Source organism: Pocillopora damicornis, chromosome 2 (genome assembly GCF_964200805.1).
Source record: "Pocillopora damicornis chromosome 2, jaPocDami1.2, whole genome shotgun sequence".
NCBI classification, from domain to species: Eukaryota; Metazoa; Cnidaria; class Anthozoa; order Scleractinia; family Pocilloporidae; genus Pocillopora; species Pocillopora damicornis.
Genome location: NC_142671.1, coordinates 21,197,457 through 21,218,420, shown reverse-complemented (window position 1 = coordinate 21,218,420; position 20,964 = coordinate 21,197,457). Strand labels below are relative to the sequence as shown.

Here is a 20,964-nt window from a genome sequence, read left to right as displayed (position 1 = left end):
ATAGAATAGAATAGTTGAAGCGCTGTTTTTAATGTTAATCGCTGTGTTTATCAAAACTGTGGCATCTGATTATGCTATGTATTCCTTTACAAAACATCAGGTTAAAAATGATAAATAAGCAAACTGCCAAGCTGACCAAGTGAAATGTAATGTGTAACTATCATTACTAACCTTTTTCTTTTCTTTAAAAAAACTTTAAAATGATGTTAAACAGAACTTGATAGAAAAGGTTGTTTGCGAGGTTTTTTTAGCTTTCACACAACCCACCAATTTGATCGAAACTGGTGATATATGATTTATATCAACGTTTGATCTACATCTATGTAATGACATATCAGTATGATTTTTATTAACGTTACAATAAGTGTTCAGTTAAAATGCACAAATATTCACCTTTGAGGTACCTTTTCTTAACACAAAATTTACATATATACATTGTAGACAAGTCACTCTTCCGGCTGAACTTGATCCATCTTATTCTGTTTTGTTTATCTGTGTTAAGTACTTAGGTATGGACAACCCTAAAAATGAAGGTTTACTTCGAACAAAATGAAAGTTTTCGCAAGCATGGCGAAATATATCAAAGGACTTTTCATTCAACGCCAGTTGATTTTCTCTCCTTTTCCTCTGTTATTGATGGTGTGTCTCGTTAACTGTTTATTCCCGCAAGTAGAAGGAATGAAGTGGACTTCCAGAAGTTTCTTCAGTAGAAAATTAATCTCTGAAAATGTTGGTGTGTACTTTACGTATTACAAATGCAACAGTGGGAATTAAATCTTCATACTATTCGGAAAATTCTTTCTTGTTTCTTTGTTCTTATCTTCTTGTGTCTGGCTTTAAAGAAACATACTCGCTACGATTCGTGTAGATTATGGAACACTCCTTCGTGGCTGCCACAAGCTCATGCCTTGTGTCCAACAGATTAAGTTCTTATGTATAACTTTCACTCTATTGTATTTTGATGGAGAGATGTCACTGTGTTATCCCTGTTCTTGCAGAGAACTCTTCGCAGTAAAGACTTTAAGTGTCCGTCGATAAAACCGTACAACAAAGGATCCAATCCGGTCTTAAGAAAGATTAAAAGTTGAGATGCCCTCCAAATGAGTCCTTTTGGTGTTAAACGAAAGTAGATTAGCGTCCGATTGACCATAAAAGGGGACCAACAGATTACAAATGCTATAGTTAGTGCAGCAAGTGTCTTTGTAGCCTTTTTGTGCCGTCTCTGTGCTCGCGAAGTGAACAATTTGCTCGTTGGTGTAACGCTTGTGCGAAGAGCGAGATGAATTCGGATTTGGGTAAAAATCATGTAAAACAACGGGACCGCAAAGAGTAGTGCTGTATGTAAACTGCAGTAAATCTGCGGGACAGTGACTCCATCTCTCGTAGTTATACAAGCAACGTTGCCGTCCACCGTTTTTACGCCGTAGATTTGCAGCAGAGGAGTGCAGACCAGTAAGCTTAATCCCCAAATTATTACTGGTTTAAGGTATTCCCTGTTGAACCAGCCTCTTGCTCTGGTACTAAATGGGTCTGTGATAGCTTTTAATCTTTGGTAACTAATAGTTACAAGTGTCATGATGGAAGTCGTATAGCTCGCCTCCACAAAGAATCCTTGAAGCTTACAAGTGTTGTTTCCACCTACCCAGCGCCACAAATATCCGATCATGTTAAATACGGAAAGATAAGTAAACAGGAGATCCGCCGTCGCTAAATTCACCAATAACCACATAAACGGGGAATGCCTTCTTTTTAAAGTCTTGTAGCAAGTTAGCAAAACGCATGTGTTACCAACTGTTGATAAAATGAAAACTGAGATGTAAATAGCGATAAAAAATACCCAAGCAGGCGCAGCGATATTGTCACTTACCGCCATTTTGGCTTGCGGGTTAAATATTTCTACCTTTTTTTTGAAGTAATCCTTTTTATCAATATCCCAAACAATTTAAAGCTGACTTTTCACACCTCTCTGTCCTCGTTTACCAAGGGAGTTTATAAGAGTCCACAGAATTAATCAAAGTACAACAGTGTTATGGCAAGACTGCGGTTTGGTTTTTCTTTTTTCTTTCCCCCGCTTCAAATGCATTTATTTTTACTATTCGTTGTTTACCAGCTTTTTTTAAAGTTCTCCATCGACAGCTGCATACTTATGGTACAATAGGGCTATTTTTTAATTATTTTTACTATTCGTCGTTTACCAGCTTTTTTTTAAGTTCTCCATCGACAGCTGCATACTTATGGTACAATAGGACTAAATGAAGAGCGTAAGAATATATCATAGCATAGTAAATGTTATGTTTGAAAACACTGCACAAATTGTTGGAAGCCAGTTTATTTCTATCCCAACCCAAGATACCGCTTTTAAATTATCAACGTTCTAGTTTCCAGAAAAAAATTGATTTTGATGTCATTCGAAATGCCTTAAGAAATACACAAATTTTCAACAGTATTTGTGTTACTGATGTAAAAAGCGTTTCTTTAATCCCCAAAAGCTAATTTAAGATTAAAATAAAATATATCAGATATCACTTAAAAGTTAACATCAACTCTTTAAGAAAACTAAAAATGTGTTATGTGCCAATTTTTCTATTTACATATCTTGGCTGCTTGATACTAAAATTTAAATAGAATGATGCACCTGTCATTTTTGTTGTTGTTGAAAAAGGAATTAAATTAACTTTCGTTAACGTTTTACGCCCGAGAATTCATCAATGCATAAATAAATGGTATAACTTTTCTTTAATTTCTTTGTATCGGTAATCACATGATTTCGAGTGCAATTTGGAATGAGTAAGCGACAAATAAATTTTTTCAAAGATTGACAAAATTGCACGAGTCCGAAGGGCTCGTGCAATTCGTGTCTTATTTATTCCAGACTGCACGAGAAAAATCATGTGATTACGTATTAATAATAAACATGAAAAAATACGATAGAGCTTACCATAATTACGCAGAAGGAAAGCGCGCGCATCAAATGCAATAATAATTTATTCAAACCTGTGCAGTCGGTCACAACAATCGTGTACGATTAAAACAATGATATTTTCGTATCTGTAATCGCAAAAAAGTTTAAAGTCCGACTAAACAGCTCAAGGAATTGTTCAGTCTGTGTCCGAATCACTTTGGACGGAATGGAATCATCGTTTGCGAGGTTTAACCACGTTTGTTTTAATTTCGGCGTAGAATCGTTCGCGCAAAGTGTTAAGCTGGATCGGCTCGTAATTTTGATTTCCTTGGCAATCCCTTCTCTAAACAGCACTTTTTCCAAACCGACAACCAAAAAACAGTGTTTTTTACAGTGTTTTCATTCTTAGAGCTGTGAACGTAGGCCCATGCAGTTGAGTTCTTACTGTTCCTCTTTTGATAACAATTTTGAAGGGCGTTTGCAATTGCAGTGAGTGCTTTATAACGCAGCGTTTTTTTGTAATAATTCCGCTTAAGTTTAATTAATGTGTTGTAACCCGTCGTCACATGCAAAAAGCGAAACAGTCTGTGGAGCAATTATCTTGGAAAATTACGAAGGAAGATGCTTGAATAATGGTAAATGAAGGATTGGAATATAAAGGAGCCAATGTGCCTCTCCGTCGGTACAATTTTATTACAATTAAAAGAGCAGCATAACTATTGTGATCGACAAACACTTAAAAATGGCGTGACTTCATTTTCTTTACTAGTAAGAAAGGACCACATACAACGTCAGTTCTGTCTTATAATCCGTTCATATTTAGCTTCCCACCTTGAGTAGTTAGACTCTAAAGTTAGTTTTGCTTCGCTCTCGATATGAAATCCGTTCAGAATGGTCATCTGACACGAGAAATTACATCTTGAGAGTAAAAGCGTTAGGGCAATACAAAAGTAGGCTTGTGAAAGCTCCACCATTCTGAAATCTTCCAAGTAAATACTTATTGTGCCCTCGTAAAGTAGCACGAGTGGCAATACCGTCTGAGTTTGTAGGTAGTTCTGTTTATAGTTCAGTTCAAATACAGTACTACTTTTGCTTGATGCTTGCAGACACATTTGTTACATTGTTGCTGGATCATAAGAACTGAAAGGAAAGAATGTCATCGTCAGAGAGAATCACAAGCGTGAAAAGTTTACGGGTCAAGCAAAGTTTGGCCTCACCATATTTTCTGTTCATATGCTTCAAAAATTGGTAGAACCTATATTATTGGATTGATGATGGATGCTCTAAACTTTCAATAAAAGGGATCCTAATGACTTAATCGTTAAGTTGAACCCTAATTTTTGCTGCACCATTCTGTCGATAATAAGAAATTTTCCAAGAAGGCGTTTCACACATAAACGATCATTATCCAAAAACATATTTTCCGTAAAGCAAAGCCGAATCGATGGTAATGGTTTTCTTCCGATGTAACTTTTGTCTCCTCGTTCAGTTTTACGAGAAAATGGCTGGTGTTACCCGTGTACCTCGTGAGAAGCGTGAGATGTTTTTACAAGGATAGAATCGGAGTTCAACCCGTTCTGTTAATTGCATCGAAGTAATAGTCGACTTCAAATTTTCTCCATAATAGCCGTATAATAAAGTTGAGCCGCTCTCCAGACTAGGCTGGGGAACACTAAGTTAAAACACATCAGCGGTCTAAGAATCATAAACGGAGACTGGCACGAAAAAAAGGCAAGAGATAGAGCTGCAAGTGTCTTTGCAACTTTCTCATGTCTTTGATTTGAGTTAATGATGTGCGAGTTGCATATTGGAATAACGTTCGCTCGAAAAAAGTGGAATATCTTTCGTTGCGTTACAATGTGCATCAATTATGAAAAAAAAGTATTGTGTGTACGGTGTAGCATATTTCCCTGCCAGTGCTTCCCCAAGAAGTGTTTGCGCAAATCAGTTTTCCATCCGCATTGGTTTCGACCTTGATAATATTTGCTGTGGGTGAGGAAATTACCAAGCACATACACCAGGTTAAAACAAGTTTCACGTATTCCCTGTTGGAAAAGTTGTCGCTTCTAGAATTAAAAATATCTGTGATAGCTTTGAGTCTTAGGTAAGCTATAACCAGAAGGGTTGTGATTGAAGTATTGTAGCTCGTGTCGGCGAGAAATCCGTGAAGTTTGCAAATTACGTCACCGCCTACCCAACGCCAACTAAAATTAATGGCGTGGAAAGGAGTGAGAAAAGTGAAAAGGAGATCGGCAGATGCTAAATTTGCCACGTACCACATCGGAGAAAACTGATTTCGGTCCAAGTTCCGATAACATGGTATCAATATAATATATGTTGTTTGCCGGCTGGGAGGTCCGTATAGTGAAAAACTGTACCTAGGTCTTAAAAATACTGCCCGAGGCCGTAGGCAAGGCCTCTGTAATAGTTTTTCGCTGTACAGACCGACCCTTAGCCGGAAAATAACATAGTTTTGTTTTTTTTTTTTTATCTCAATGAAATTCTTTCCGAGATAACCGGAATGATTTAGGGTTGTAAATACGGCAAGATCTTCCATAAACTGAACCATTTTTGAGCGAGTAAATGGTAGTTAAAATAGAGGTGATGCAAATTAACGAGAGATGCTTCGCCGAAACATTTTCATTAGCGTAATGATAAAGGTGATTTAAAAGGTTTCCAAACAAACTTTGAAACATTATTTTTACAAGTATCTGTCGCAATCTGACTCCTGTCAGTTAGAGAGCAAGTAAGAAAAAAAGAAAGTGCATGTACACTTTTGGAAAACAACGAAACTAGTTTGGCAAGGACCGTCACGACAATGTTTTTTCGAAAAACAGTCAATGATCTTACGGAAAGTATTGTTTACTCTCATCGACCATAAATTCATGTACGAAGATTCCTCTGTTCATCAAGTAAACGGCGAGGAAAGTAATTGTAAGAAAATTCAATTTTTTTTTTATTTTGAAGTCGTGACAATTTGCTCTTTTCAGTGTGTGCTGCAATGGTGTGTGTAAATCTGGTCTTTCCTCCACAAAAACTAAGTTCGAATGATGCACTCCAACAAGTCACAAGGGGATTTAATGCGGCCTTTTCTCATTGAATTCCTTTAGTTTCTGTTGTACAATTTACGGTACAGATGTCCAAATTGAACGGACTTGGAAAGACCCACCGAGAGCGTATATTTGTTGTAGAACTGAAATTAAAACTTCGCTCGCCTTTTCACTACGAAAAATTGTTTGATAAAATTCAGATATTAAATGAATGAAAGTTCCATGATTTAGTTCAAATGTAACCAAGTACCTCAACATAAAGACACTATTGCTTCTACAAATTCATTCTGAAACCAATATTTTCTGTAAACCATAGTGATTTGAGAGAGGGAAAAGGGAGGATTAATAAGTTATTTATCGGCCTGAGATAGCGATCGATATATTTGCTTAAAAATACTGCACGGCCGGAAAAACGAGATATATTTATGAAAAATGGCAACGAAAGTAGGGATGTATTTGGCGACTCACGAAAACGTTCTGTTGCCCGTAGGCAGAGATAGGAAAATACGGACCGCGTAAATAGATTGCAGGATTCGTTACTGTGCCCTATGAAAAAAAAAACCCATATGTTACCCATAAGTGAGATGATGAGAATAAAGCCGTAAATTATCAAAAATCCGATCACCAGTGGAGAGCAATTGTCGTTGGATGCCATCTTTGATGATGTAAATCATTGTTTTCTTAATTCCTTTTCTTGATCAATCTAATTTGCTTGATTTTCTGTCTAACCTCTGCTGTCTATTTCAAATTGGGTGTGGCCGGTGAAGTATACTGCAGAAATAACAAAGTGGCATTTTTCTTGAGTTTGCTAATCTGATCACTGTGTCAATTTATCCTTGCAAATTATTCACTTTATATGGTTAAATATCATGGTTATGGTTAAATTTCATGGATAAGCGGCGATCAAGATTGAAACTTAACCTCACGTTTCTCAAATTAATTAATTTTTCTGCTCTGTTCAACAAGCTAACGTTTTGTTTTTTGGGAAATAAGCCGTGTTAGTTCAGAGCTTCCGAAAGGAAATCCCCAGCAGTCAAACATTCACATTATAATCAATTTTGAAGTTTCGAGCGTTAGCCCTTCATCATCGCTCTGACTGAGGGCTAACGCTCGAAACGTCAGCTTTAAAACTCGTTACGGTGGCCAATTTACGTTATCAACTCAGTTGATAAAACCAAAATTACCTTGATTGTGTAGATGAGGCCATGTAAACCACGGAAATTTTTTTCTATTACTCTCATAAACTATTTCAGAAAGATTCGTGCGAACCTTACAAGCTATAACCCTGATAGCAGGATAATATATATATTATTAGACGTTTTGGTTTGAAGTATCACTCAGTATTTTGCCGTATTTTGACGAACCCGTAGAGTGAGTCAAAATACTTAAGGTTATTTGTTATCCAAATGCTTCTTTTTCTGCTAATTCTCTCTACTTATTTCTCATAAGGCGAGAAAAACAAAGCGACTAGAGGAACGTAGTGCACGCAGCCGACTGGTTAAACACGGTTTTTTTACAGTACAAGATAACTAACCAACTATCCAAATAACCGTACAATATCGTAAGATATCTGTACTCTATTTGCTTGTTATTATACTCTACTTTGTGCAGTTGAATAATAAATACTCCTATTACACCTATCGGTCAATGAGAGAGCGCGTTGTGGTTCCAACTGACGATATAAGAAGTCATGAAAAGATAGATTTCATAAAAGTTTGTGACACACATTCTGCTTGGAACTAAAAAATACTTTTAAGTGTCATTTTAGCTTGAAAGAGTAATTATGCGGAGTATCGCAACCATCGCTTGCGGAATCCCCCGCTGCATGCATGCAGTCGAACACAGGCTGACTCTAGATATAATTTCGTATTTTAACATGTCCTTCACAAGATGTCAAAATTATACGTCATCAGTGTCGACAGAAACTTTATTTTGGTGATGTTGCACCATGTCAAATCAAGTTTTCACATGCTATAATTATTCTTTTTTTTTTTTTCCCAGCAAAACTAGGCATACTTCGAATTTACGAAATTCATAATGTAACAAAGTGCTTAACAGTGAAAATCGTCACACAAATAATAAACACAACCCTAATTAACTCCTTAAGGGAAAAAAAAATTCCATAGACTTTTATTTAATTTAGTGGCGTTCTGCTCGTTCTTAAAAATAACTCTTTACTTCAAACTAACGAACGAGAAATCTGGCAGCAAAGCATGGTTCATGATTTCCTGGATTATGACCATTTTATCCCTATGATCTTTAAGAGCGACTTGCATCCGATGTCTCATTCAAATATCACCTTCGAATCAAGCTTCAAGGTCTTGGGAGTAAAGGAAATGATCACCAATAAAAGAAGCTCATGATTGTTGAACAAATTCTCCTCGTCAGCACCCCAGGAGATGAATGGAGAACAGTTTGGAGAACATGCACACTGATGTTAGTGAGTAAGGGATTAAACAGCCAACTAAGTTATTCGGTTCATTTTACTCCATAAAAGAAAGTTCAATGGCTTGTGAATCCGTTACTTGCAAGCTTTCTTGTCTGTCGCGGAGAGGGTCCACACGAGGAAACGGGGCCCTTCCTGTTTTCTTGAATAACCTTCGAGCATACTGCCTCATAGCTTCCCCGTAGACTCCGTATAATATTGGATCTAAGACCGTATTTAAAAAAATCAATAATTGAGACACTCGCCATACATAACCGCCATTAGTGAGATGGAAGTACATCATCGTGCGTGTGACCATGAAAGGTGACCAACATATTACAAACGCTATTGTAAGTGCTGCCAAGACCCTGGCCACTTTGTAATGCCGCTTATAGTGTACAGAAGCTGTGGTATTTGACATATTTGAAGCAACGCTTGAGCGTAAGGATAGAAAAATTCTCTTCTGAACAACTATCATGTAGACAAGAGGTACAAAGAAAAAACAAAATGCGTGAATAGTATAGTAGATCTGTCGCGCTAAATCCCCGAACATGATATTCGTGCAGGAAACGGTTCCTGTGTCATCTGTTTGGGTTTGATATGCATAAAGCAAAGGCGAATTGACGGCTACGCTAACTGACCAAACGGCGCTTAACTTTCGTAGCGTGTCTTTCCTTGTGATGAGTCTGACACTTAAAGGGTTTACCACAGCCTTCAGACGCTCAAAACTGATAAGAACAAGAGTCATTATGGAGGTGGAGTAACATACTTCAATGAAAAAGCTTTGTAGTTTACAGGTTATCTCGCCTCCTAACCAGGTCCACAAGAATACTATCGAGTCAAAAATGGATAGCGCCGTAAATGCTACGTCTGCAATTGCCAAGTTGGCGATACAACACGTCAAAGAAGACTCTCGTTGTCGTTTTAGTTTGTAACAGAGCCAAAGAACAAATGAGTTCCCCACGATAGACAACATGAAGATTAGGAAATAAACACATGTGAATGTGGCAATTAGTGCTATGGGAAATCCGTCGCTCGTTGCCATGTGTGGTATTCAGGACCTCTTCAAATGTTGTGTTAAATCGTTTCTTGCCTTGCTCAGAGTCAATGTGTGTTTCTGTGATTGCCAACGACCGTTCTGAATCTTCTCTTATTACAACCAAACCTGTTTGCATTACAAGCTGTCAACTTATTAAAATTCGCTCTGTCTCTTTGTTCCTAAAAAAAAAAAAAAGAGGAAAATAGACTTGGATTTTAAATTCAAATAGGATAAGGAATTATACAGAAAAACAGTATGTGCTTGCCTTAAGTGTGGCAGAAATAATCCGCGTCTGGAAAAGGAATTTTATTTTACCACCATGAAATTACGATCAATGCAATCGATACCTAAAAGTCTGTCATGTATCTATCCGATGTATACGTATTTCTACGGTAAGGCAGCTGATACAACAATAGAGTATAGAAAGTTTTTGTGTTTTTCTGACATGTAAATTGGATGTCATCAATTAATTTCGAGGGAAATCTCCCCAGCCCTATCACTTAAAACGATCAGAGCCTTACGATAAGCATTCTTAATCCTTTCTTTACATACGAGGTGCCAAATCTGAATACAATAGATATGCTTAATGCAGTAAAACCGCAAATAATAGTGTTGTATGCAAACTGAAGTAAATCTGCGGGACAATGAACCCATCTCTCGTAGTTATACAAGCAACGTTGCCGTCCACCGTTTTTACGTCGTAGTTTTGCCGCAAAGGAGTGCAGACCAGTAAGCTTGATCCCCAAATTATTACTGGTTTAAGGTATTCCCTGTTGAACCAGCCTCTTGCGCTGGTACTAAATGAATCTGTGGTAGCTTTTAATCTTTGGTAATTAATAGTTACAAGTGTCATGATGGAAGTCGTATAGCTCTTCTCGACAAAGAATTCTTGAAGCTTACAAATGTTGTTTCCACATACCCAGCGCCACAAATATCCGAAATAGGAGATGTTTTGTCGCTAAATTCACCAATAACCAAGGAAAAGGGGAATGCCTTCTTCTAAAAGTCTTGTAGCAAGTTAACAAAACCCATGGGTTACCAACCGTTGACAAAATGAAAACTGAGATGTAAATTATGATAAATAATACCGAAGCAGGCGCGGCGATATTGTCACTTACCATCATTTTTACCACTTTTTTTTAAGTTCTCCATCCCAGTTGCATATTTAGGGTACAATAGGACTATATGAAGAGCGTAAGAATATATCATAGCATACTAAATGTTAGAGAAAGATGTTTTCGTCTTGTCACGAGCGTGGGACAAAGAAATCGAACCGAAAGATCGAAATAAGTGTTATTTTGAAAACACCATACAAATTGTAATAGTAGAGATGGTAGGTTTTGTTGGAAGCCAGTTTAATACTATGCAAACCCAAACACCGCTAATAAATTATTAACCTTCTAGTTTCCAGAAGAAATTTTGCTTTTTATGTCATTCCAAATGCCTCGAGAAATACACAAAAGTTCAACAGCATTTTTCTGACTGATGTAAAAAGCGTTACTTTGATCCACAAAAGTTCATTTTAGATTAAAATAAAATCTGTTAAATACCATTGAAAAGTTGACATCAACTCTTTAAGAAAAAATTACAACTGTGTTTTATGCCAGTTTTTATATTTACATATCTTGGCTGCTAGATAGAGTGGTGCACCTGTCATTTTCTTGTTACTGAAAAAGGAATGAAATCAACTTTCATTAACATTTAACACCCGAATATTCATCCATGCATAAATAAATATTTGTAACTTTTCTTTACTTACTATTTTTGAAAGTAAAAGCATTACAAACTTGGGTCAATTCGAGCTCCAGCAAGGGCTACCACTTGAGGGACATTATCTTTAGCGGACTCTAGGCTTGCTTCAGGCACGCCGACGCGGCTTATAGCGAATCCAAGGAGGCACAAAGCGGAGAGTCAAAATTCGTGGCCGACCGCCAGTGTAAATTTTAAGAAAATTTCGTCAAACAAAAAGCAAACACAACCCTAAATAACTCCCTAAGGGAGAAAAATTCCAATTACTTTTCTTTCATTTAGTTCCGTTTGCTCGTTCCTAAAAATAACTCTTTACTTCTAACTAACGAACGAGAAATCTGGCAGCAAAGCATGGTTCATGATTTCCTGGATTATGACCATTTTAGCCCTATGATCTTGAAGAGTGACTAGCATCCGATGTCTTATTCAATATCACCTTCGAATCAAACTTTAAGGTCTCAGGAATAAAGTAAATGATCTCCGACTAAACAAGCTCGTGATTGTTGAACAAATTCTCCTCGTCAGCACCTCAGGAGATGAATGGAGAACAGTTTGGAGAATATGCATGCTGATGTTAGTTGGTAAGCGGTTAAAAAGCCGACACCTCATTAAATTATTCCTGTTTAGTGGCTTGTGAATCCGTTACTTGCATTGTTTCTTGTCTGTTGCGGAGAGGGTCCACACGAGGAAACGGAGTCCATCCTCTTTTTTTGAATAAACTTCGAGCATACTGCCTTATAGCTCCTCCTTAGACTCCATATAATAATGGATCTAAGACCGTATTTAACAGAATCAAGAACTGAGACGCTCGTCATACCTAACGGCCATTAGTGAGATGGAAGTACATCATCGTGCGTGCGACCATGAAAGGTGACCAACATATAAGAAACGCTTTTGTAAGAGCTGCCAAGACCTTGGCCACTTTGAAATGCCGCTTATACCGTACGGAAGCTATGATGTTTGATGTATTTGATGCAAATCTTGAGCGTAAGGAAAGAAAAATTCTCTTTTGAACAACTATCATGTAGACAAGAGGTACAAGGAAAAAACAAAATGCGTGAATAGTGTGATAAATCTGTCGCGCTAAATTCCCGAATGTGATGTTCGTGCAGGAAACGGTTCTTGTGTCATCTGTTTGGGTTTGATAAGCATAAAGCAAAGGCGAAGCGACGACTACGCTAACTGACCAAACGGCTATAAACTTTCGTAGCATGTCTTCCCTCGTGACGAGTCTGACACTTGAAGGGTCTACCACAGCCTTCAGACGCTCAAAACTAATAAGAGCAAGAGCCATTAGGGAGGTGGAACAACATGCTTCAATGGAATAGCTTTGTAATTTACAGGGTATTTCGCCGCCGACCCAGGTCCATAAGAATGCTATCAAGTCAAAAATATATTGCCGTAAATGCTACCTCTGCAATTGCTACGTTGGCGATGCAACACGTCAAAGGAGACTCTCGTTGTCGTTTTAGTTTGTAACACAGCCAAAGAACAAATGAGTACCCCACGATGGACGACAGGAAGATTAGGAAATAAACACATGTGAATGTGGCAATTATTGCCACGGGAAATCCTTCGCTTGTTGCTGTGTGTATAGTATTTAAGACCTCTTCAAATGTTGTGTTCAAAAAGCGTTTCTTACCTAGCCCACTGTCAGTGTGTGTTTCTATGATTGCCAGCGGTCGTTCTGAATCTTCTCCTATTTCAACCAAACCCGTTTGTATTACAATCTATAAGCTTATAAAAATTCGCTTAGTCTTTTTGCTTTTGAGAAAAAAAAAAACAAGAAAAGCTAAATAGACTTGAACTTACGATTCAAAGAGGACAAGGAATTATACAGAAAAACATCATGTGCTGGCCTTAGTTGTGGAAGAGCTATTCTGCAGTGTCTGGAAAAGGAAAATTTTTCTTTAACTACTAAGAAAATATCATCGATGCAATGAATACCTACAAGTCTGTCATGTTTATATCCGATGTATCCGTATTTCTTACCACCACAATCAGAGTTTTTGTCTCCTTACCAGCCTTTCAGGTATGAAAAGGTGGCTAAGAACAGCTAAGGCAACCGTTACAACAGGATAACTTGGAAAGTTTTATGTGTTTTGCTGACATGTAAATTGGATATCATCAATTAATTTCGAGGGAAATCTCCCCAGCCCTATGTCTTAAACCGATCAGAGCCTGACGACAAGCATTCTTAATCCTTTCTTTACATACGAGGTGCCAAATCTGAATACAGGAGTTATGCGTGATGTAATAGAACAGCAAAGAATAGTGTTGTCTGCAAACTGAAGTAAATCTGCAGGGCAGTGAACCCATCTCCCGTAGTTATACGAGCTATTTGCCGTCCACCGTTTTTACGCCGTAGATTTGCAGCAAAGGAGTGCAGACCAGTAAGCTTAATCCCCAAATTATTACTGGTTTAAGGTATTCCCTGTCGAACCAGCCTCTTGCTCTGGTACTAAATGGATCTGTGATAGCTTTTAATCTTTGGTAACTAATAGTTACAAGTGTCATGATGGAAGTCGTATAGCTCGCCTCCACAAAGAATCCTTGAAGCTTACAAGTGTTGTTTCCACCTACCCAGCGCCACAAATATCCGGTCATGTTAAATAAAAAAGGAAGAGTAACGAGGAGATCCGCAGGGGGACACTAAGTTAAAATACATCAGCATTCTAAGAATCATAAACGGGGACTGGCACGAAAAAAGGTAAGAGAAAGAGCTGCAAGTGTCTTTACAACTTTCTTATGTCTTTGATTTGAGTTGACGATATGCGAGTTGCACATTGGAATTACGTTCGCTCGAAGAGAGCAGAATATCTTTCGTTATCCGATCATGTTAAATACGAAAAGTAGAGTAACTAGGAGATCCACCCTCGCTAAATTCACCAACAACCACAAAAAAGGGGAATGCCTTCTTCTTAAAATCTTGTACTAAGTTAACAAAACCCATGTGTTACCAACCGTTGATAAAATGAAAACTGAGATGTAAATTACAATAAACAATACCGAAGCAGGCGCTGCGACATTGTCACCTATCACCATTTTGGCTTGGGTAAATTATCCTTTTTATCAATATCCCGAACAGTTTAAAGCTGAATATTCACACCTCTCTGTCCTTGACAGAGGCAGTTTCTAGTCGTCACAGAACTAATCAAAGTACAACGGTGTTATGCTAAGACTACTTTGGTTTTTATATTTTCTTTCCCCAGCTTCAAATGCATTTATGTCTATTTTTCTTCGTTTATCCCCTTTTTTTTCTCCAACGACAGCTGCATATTTAGGGTACATGAAGGTATACGAACAGCGTAAGAATATCTCATTGCTTACTAAATGTTATGTTTGAAAACACCGCACAAATTGTTGGAAGCACGTGTACTACTATGCAGACCCAAATACCGCTTAAAAATTATTAATCTTCTAGTTTCAAGAAGAAATTTGATTTTGATGTCATTCGAAATGCCTTAAGAAATACACAAATTTTCAACAGTATTTTCCTGACTGACGTAAAAAGTATTGCTCAAGAAGATTCCATTTGATACCAGAATGATTCCATAAGGCTGTAGTTCCAGACCAAATCTATGTCAAATTGCAAAGGGTTTTCATATTTTCATACCTCTGTTATAATAAAAAAACCCTGGTAGTTCTTCATTTCGGGCTTAATGATTAATGGATAAGACTGCCACAGCTTCTATGTGAACTAAGGCCAATGTGGTTCAGTTCTAACTGAGTGTTACTTTTTTGATAACAATTTTAAAGGGGGTTTGCGATTGAAGAGGGTGGCTTATGACGCAGCGTTTTTCAGTAATAATTCCGCTTAAGTTTAATGTGTTGTAACCCGTCGTCACATATGAAAAGCGAAACAGTCTGTGGATCAATTACTATGGACAATTACGAAGAAAGATCCTTGAATTAAGGTCAAATTAAGGATCGGAATATTAAGAAGCCAACGTGCTTCGCTCTCGATATGAAATCCGTTCAGAATGGAGATCTGACTCGAGAAATTACATCTTGAGGATAAAAGCGTTAAAGAAATAAGCAAGTGGGCCAGTGAAAGCTCTACCATCCAGAAATCTTTCTAGTAAATTCTTACTGTGCCTTCGTAAATAAGCACGAGTGGCAATACCGTCTAAGTTTATGTGTAGTTCTGTATATAGTTCAGTTCAAATACAGTACTATTTTGGGGGCTAATTGGGCCGTTCTGAAAAGGAGTTGTTTTGGCCCCGGTGAGATGGGCAGAAATAGCTAAAACTATGATATAAGGAGGCTGTTATGGAGAAATGAGGGGTAGTTTTGGCTTTTAAAGAGGTCGAAATTAGTGTAGTGTAAAGGCTCAATCGGCATCATAGGGTCTGAAACGACACTCTTGATATTAGCTGTTTTGGACATAAATTATGTAAAACTGCCTTATGAAAAGGACTAAGCCTGCTATGCAGGCGTCTTATAAGTGCGAGCTAACGTTATAAGCTCGCGATCGTTTAATCGACCGGCCATGTTTGATTTGGAGTTAGAGTGGACGGTGGGGCAGGGGGCAGGGGAAGGGCGAGAAGACGCCTACCTGAAGAGGCTGTTGAAAAGAAAAACACCCCCTGATTAGTTACGCGTCAATGCATAATAATAATTACTCCTATCTCACTTATCAGTATATGAGAGAGAGCGTCATGGTTCCAACTGACGATATAAAAAGCCATGAAAAGATAGATTTCATAAAAGTGTGTCACAAGCATTCTGCTTGGTACTAAAAGGTTACTTTAAATTGTCACTTTAGCTTGAAAGAGTAGTTATGCAGAGTCTCACAATCATCGCTTGTGGAAATGCCAGTATGTAGCATGCAGTCGAACAGAGGCTGAATGGAAATATAATTTCGTATTGTAACATGTCCTTCACAAGATGTCAAAAATATAGGTCATCAGTGTCGACAGAAACTTTATTTTGGTGATGTTACACCATGTCAAATTTACTTTTCGCATGCTATAATTGCTCTTTTTTTTCCTTGCTAAACTAGGCATACTTTGAACTTACGAAATTCATAATGGAGCAAAGTGCCGAACACTAAAAAATCGCCACAAAAAAAGCAAACACAACCCTAAATAACTCCCTAAAGGAAAAATTCTATAGACTTTTATTTCATTGAGTTACGTTCTGCTCGTTCTTAAAAATAATTCTTTACTTCTAACTAACGAACAAGAAATCTGGCAGCAAAGCATGGTTCATGATTTCCTGGATTATGACCATTTTAACCAATGATCTTCAATAGTGAATTCAAATTCGAATTAAACTTTAAGGTCTCCCGAGTAAAGGAAATGATTACCAACTAAAGAAGCTCATAATTGTTAAACAAATTCTCCTTGTCGGCATCTCAGGAGATGAATGGAGAACAGTTTGGAGAATGTGCACACTAATGTAAGTGGGTAAGTGGTTAAGCAGCTAACACCTCCATGGATTGTGAATCCTTTACTTGCCTTGTTTCTTGTCGGTCGCGGAGAGGGTCCACACGAGGAAACGGAGTCCATCCTGTTTTCTTGAATAAACTTCGAGCATACCGCCTCATAGCTTCTCCGTAGACTCCGTATAATATTGGATCTAAGACTGTATTTAACAGAATCAATAACTGAGACGCTCGCCATACGTAACCACCATTAGTGAGATGGAAATACATCATAGTGCGTGTGACCATGAAAGGTGACCAACACGTTACAAACGCTGTTGTAAGAGCTGCTAAGACCTTGGCCACTTTGTAATGCCGCTTATAGCGCATGGAAGCTATGATGTTTGATGTATTTGATGCAACGCTTGAGCTTAAGGAAAGAAAAATTCTCTTCTGAACAACTATCATGTAGACAAGAGGTACAAGGAAAAAACAAAATGCGTGAATAGTGTAATAGATCTGTCGCGCTATATCCCCGAACATGCTATTCGTGCAGGAAACGGTTCCTGTGTCATCTGTTTGGGTTTGATAAGCATAAAGCAAAGGCGAAGCGACGACTGCGCTAACTGACCAAACGGCTATTAACTTTCGTAGCATGTTTTCCTTTGTGATGAGTCTGACACTTAAAGGGTCTACCACAGCCTTCAGACGCTCAAAACTGATAAGAACAAGAGTCAGTATGGAGGTGGAATAGCATGCTTCAATGGAAAAGCTTTGTAATTTACAGGATATCTCGCCGCCTACCCAGGTCCATAAGAATGTTACCAAGTCAAATATGGACAGTACCGTAAATGCTACGTCTGCAATTGCTAAGTTGGCGATACAACACGTCAAAGAAGACTCTCGTTGTCGTTTTAGTTTGTAACACAGCCAAAGAACGAACGAGTTCCCCACGATAGACGACAGGAAGATTAGGAAATAAACGCATATGAATGTGGCAACTATTACTATGGGAAATCCGTCGCTTGTTGCCATGTGTAGTATTCAGGACCTCCTCAAATGTTGTCTTAAAAAGCGTTTCTTGCCCTGCTCAGAGTCAATGTGTGTTTCTGTGATTGCCAACGACCGTTCTGAATCTTCTCTTATGTCAACCAAACCTGTTTGTATTACAAGCTGTCAACTTATTAAGATTCGTTTAGTCTTGTTCCTGAAAAAAAAGAGAGAGGAAAATAGACTTGGATTTAAGATTCAAAGAGAGATAAGAAATGTGCTGGCCTTAGTTGTGGCCGAACTATTCTGCCGTGTCTGGAAAAGGAAATTTTTTTTTTAACTACAAAGAAAATATCGTCAATGCAATGAGTACCTGCAAGTCTGTCATGTATATATCCGATGTATCCGTATTTCTTACAACCACAATTAGAGCTGTTGTCTCCTTACCAGCCTTTCAAGTGTAAAAAGGTGGCTGAGAACAATTGTGAAAAAGGCGGTTACATATTCTGGCCGAAAAAAGAATGATCAAATCGACGCATTATGCAAACACAACTGAGAGGGAAATTAACTTGGAAGAAAATTTTGCATAATTTATGCGGGTATCTCTAACCAAACAAGGTTTAAAGTTATTAAAAAAGGAGCTTCTAAAATTTGCCTGGGTTGGATCTCTTTTTAAAAAGTCCGTAACCTCCTTTGTTTGTTGGTTTTTTTCTTGTGTGTGGTTTACGTGGAATGGAACATATCTAGCTTGATTTATGGGATCAACAGGAAGCATTAGGAAAGTTTCTTTACTTTACGAAGCAGCTGTTACAACAGGAGAATTTAGAAAGTTTATGTGTTTTGCGGACATGTAAATTGGACGTCATCAATTAATTTCAAGGGAAATCTTCCCAGCTTATCTCTTAAACCGAATAGAGTCTGACGATAAGCATTCTTAGTCCTTGCTTTACATACGAGGTGCCAAATCTGAATACAACAGATATGCATGATTTAGTAGAACCGCAAAGAATAGTGTTGTATGCAAACTGTAGTAAATCTGCGAGGCAAAGACTCCATCTCCCTAAAACCTAACCCTAAGCAATTACGCCGTAGCTTTGCAGCAAAAAAGTGCAGACCAGTAAGCTTAATCCCCAAATTATTACTGGTTTAAGGTATTCCTTGTTGAACCGCGTCTTGCTCTGGTACTAAATGGATCTGTGGTAGCTTTTAATCTTTGGTAACTTACAGTTTCAAGTGTCATGATGGAAGTCGTATAGTTCGCCTCAACAAAGAATCCTTGAAGCTTACAGGTGTATTTTCTACCTACCCAGCGCCATAAATATCCGATCGTGGCGAATACAGCACATTTATGGGGGATGCATGCACTTCCCGCCGACCCGTACCAGTAAATGTATTTATATGCGGATCATCTAACTTATTTTCAGCAAAAATCTCTTTTCATTATATCCTTTGTATAACGCTTGCCTTTCTAACGTTTTTCTATTCACTGTGTGAGAAGGCGTTTTATCTTTAACTGGTGTAATAACTCTTCATTTACTAGGAAATCAATAAATTCGATGGTACAACTTTGTAAGGGTATATATTATTTACTGATATTCACTTGATACCTGTGATAAAATGAAATTACCATAACTTCTGTGACTTTCGCTAACTTTTGCATTACATTTGGTTTTTACCGTCTTAACTCATTTGTATTCAATTACGGTATAATATTGGATTTTCGTAGGAAAAAAACACGCTTTTTTTTTTTTACGAACCGCTGAGGTACCTTTTCTTATCACAAAATTTACATATATATAAATCTATACTTCAGACAAGTCACTTCTCCATCTTAGTCTGTTTTTGTTAATTTATCCTTCGCATACAAAATATACTACATCAGTAGTATATTTGGGTTGCAAATACGGTGCTTCTCTTTCCTTTTTCCAATATGAAACAAAAAATAGGTTGAATATCGGAATAGACGTTAACTTGGCTGGATTAAGAAACACACATTTCTAACAAAATGAAAGTTTGCCCAAATATTTGAGAGGTAGCGAGCATGGTAATTTGATCGAAATATCTTAAAGAACTTTTCATTCAATGCCAATTGCCTTTCTTTCCTTTTCCTCTCTTAATGATGTTGTGTCTTGTCAACTTTTTATTCCCACAAGTAGAAGGAATCAAATGGACTTGCAGAGGTTCCTTGCACAAAATTAATTCCTAAAAATGTTGGTATGTACTTAACGGATTACAAATGCGACAGTGTGATTTTAATCGTTATACTAACAGGAAAATTCTTTTATATTTCTTTGTTCCTTTCTTCTTGTGTCCGGTTTTAACGAAACACACTCGCTACGATTCGTGTAGATCATGGAACACTCCTTCGTGGCTACCACGGGCTCATGCCTTGTGTCTAACATATTAAGTTCTCAACTATACATTTCACTCTCTTGTATTTTTACAGAGAGATATCACTTACCGCTATTTTGGCTCGGGTAAAATATTCCTTTTATCAATATCCCCAACAGTTTAAAGCTGACTTTTCACACCTCTTTGTCCCTGTTTACCGAGGCAGTTTCTATTAAGGCGTCACAGAACTAATCAAAATACAATGGTGTTATGCCAAAACTGCTTTTGGTTATTCTATCTTCTTTCCTTCGGTTCAAATGTATATATTTTATTTATCGTTGTTTACCACCTTTTTTAGGTTCTCCATCGACAGCTGTATATTTAGGGTACAATAGGTCTCTATGAAGAGCGTAGGAATATATCACGGCATACTAAATGTTATGTTTGAAAGCACATTACAAACTGTTGGAAGTCATTGTATTACTATCCAAACTATGATACCGCTTATAAATTTTTTAACCTTCTTTTCCAGAAGAAATTTAATTTTGATGTCATACGAAATGCCCTAAGAAATACAAAAATATTCAACAGTATTTCTGTTACTGATGTAAAAAGCGTAACTTTAATCCCCAAACTTTTACTTAAGATTAAAATAAAATTGAAAAGTTGACATCAACTCTTTAAGAAAATTAAAAACGCGATTTGTGCCACTTTTTATATTTACATATCTTGGGTTCTACATGCTAAAATTTAAATAGAATATTGCACCTGTCATTTTCTTGTTACAGAAGAAAGAATGAAAATAAACTTTCATTAACGTTATACGCCCGAGTATTCATCGATGTATAAATAAATATTTACAACTTTTCTTTAATTACTTTATTTAAAGTAAAAGTACTACAAATTCAGTTTGGAGAAAATTGTTTTCTTTCAGCTTCCTCAGCGGTTTTTAAATCTGATCTCCAGAAGATTCCATTTGATGCCAGAATGATTCCATAACGCTGTAGTTCCTGACCAAATCTATATCAAATTGTTAAGGGCTTTCCTAAAATAATATATCTATTGTAACAAAAAGAAACGAGTAGTTCTTCATTTTGGGCTTAATGATTA

At 37.4% G+C, this 20,964-nt stretch overlaps 3 protein-coding genes and 3 pseudogenes across 3 annotated transcripts; all 6 read right to left on the bottom strand.

The window, feature by feature from the left end:
- Positions 1-391: 391 nt before the first annotated feature.
- LOC149050301 (galanin receptor 2b-like) lies at positions 392-4,787 on the bottom strand. The gene has a single exon (XM_089197282.1). It carries the CDS (start codon positions 1,871-1,873, stop codon positions 944-946), a length of 930 nt encoding a protein of 309 aa, XP_089053408.1. The 5' UTR covers positions 1,874-4,787; the 3' UTR covers positions 392-943.
- On the bottom strand, positions 4,483-5,459 carry LOC149050300 (galanin receptor 2a-like; annotated as a pseudogene).
- A 2,405-nt stretch (positions 5,460-7,864) lies between these two features.
- LOC113683974 (QRFP-like peptide receptor) lies at positions 7,865-9,436 on the bottom strand. Its single transcript, XM_089195275.1, has one exon. It carries the CDS (start codon positions 9,420-9,422, stop codon positions 8,436-8,438), a length of 987 nt encoding a protein of 328 aa, XP_089051401.1. The 5' UTR covers positions 9,423-9,436; the 3' UTR covers positions 7,865-8,435.
- Positions 9,437-9,999: 563 nt separating this feature from the next.
- Positions 10,000-10,540, bottom strand: LOC149050299 (galanin receptor 2b-like; annotated as a pseudogene).
- A 1,373-nt stretch (positions 10,541-11,913) lies between these two features.
- On the bottom strand, positions 11,914-13,772 carry LOC113683973 (gonadotropin-releasing hormone receptor-like; annotated as a pseudogene).
- Positions 13,773-16,263: 2,491 nt separating this feature from the next.
- On the bottom strand, positions 16,264-18,055 carry LOC113683997 (QRFP-like peptide receptor). Its single transcript, XM_027201288.2, has 2 exons — positions 17,897-18,055; positions 16,264-17,740 (listed from the first exon to the last, which is right to left on the bottom strand). Exon 2 carries the CDS (start codon positions 17,566-17,568, stop codon positions 16,585-16,587), a length of 984 nt encoding a protein of 327 aa, XP_027057089.2. The 5' UTR covers positions 17,569-17,740; positions 17,897-18,055; the 3' UTR covers positions 16,264-16,584.
- Positions 18,056-20,964: the final 2,909 nt, after the last annotated feature.

Excerpts from the sequence above, each read along its gene's own strand:
- LOC149050301 (XM_089197282.1), bottom strand. The coding sequence starts at position 1,873 with ATGGCGGTAAGTGACAATATCGCTGCGCCTGCTTGGGTATTTTTTATC.
- LOC113683974 (XM_089195275.1), bottom strand. The coding sequence starts at position 9,422 with ATGGCAACGAGCGACGGATTTCCCATAGCACTAATTGCCACATTCACA.
- LOC113683997 (XM_027201288.2), bottom strand. The coding sequence starts at position 17,568 with ATGGCAACAAGCGACGGATTTCCCATAGTAATAGTTGCCACATTCATA.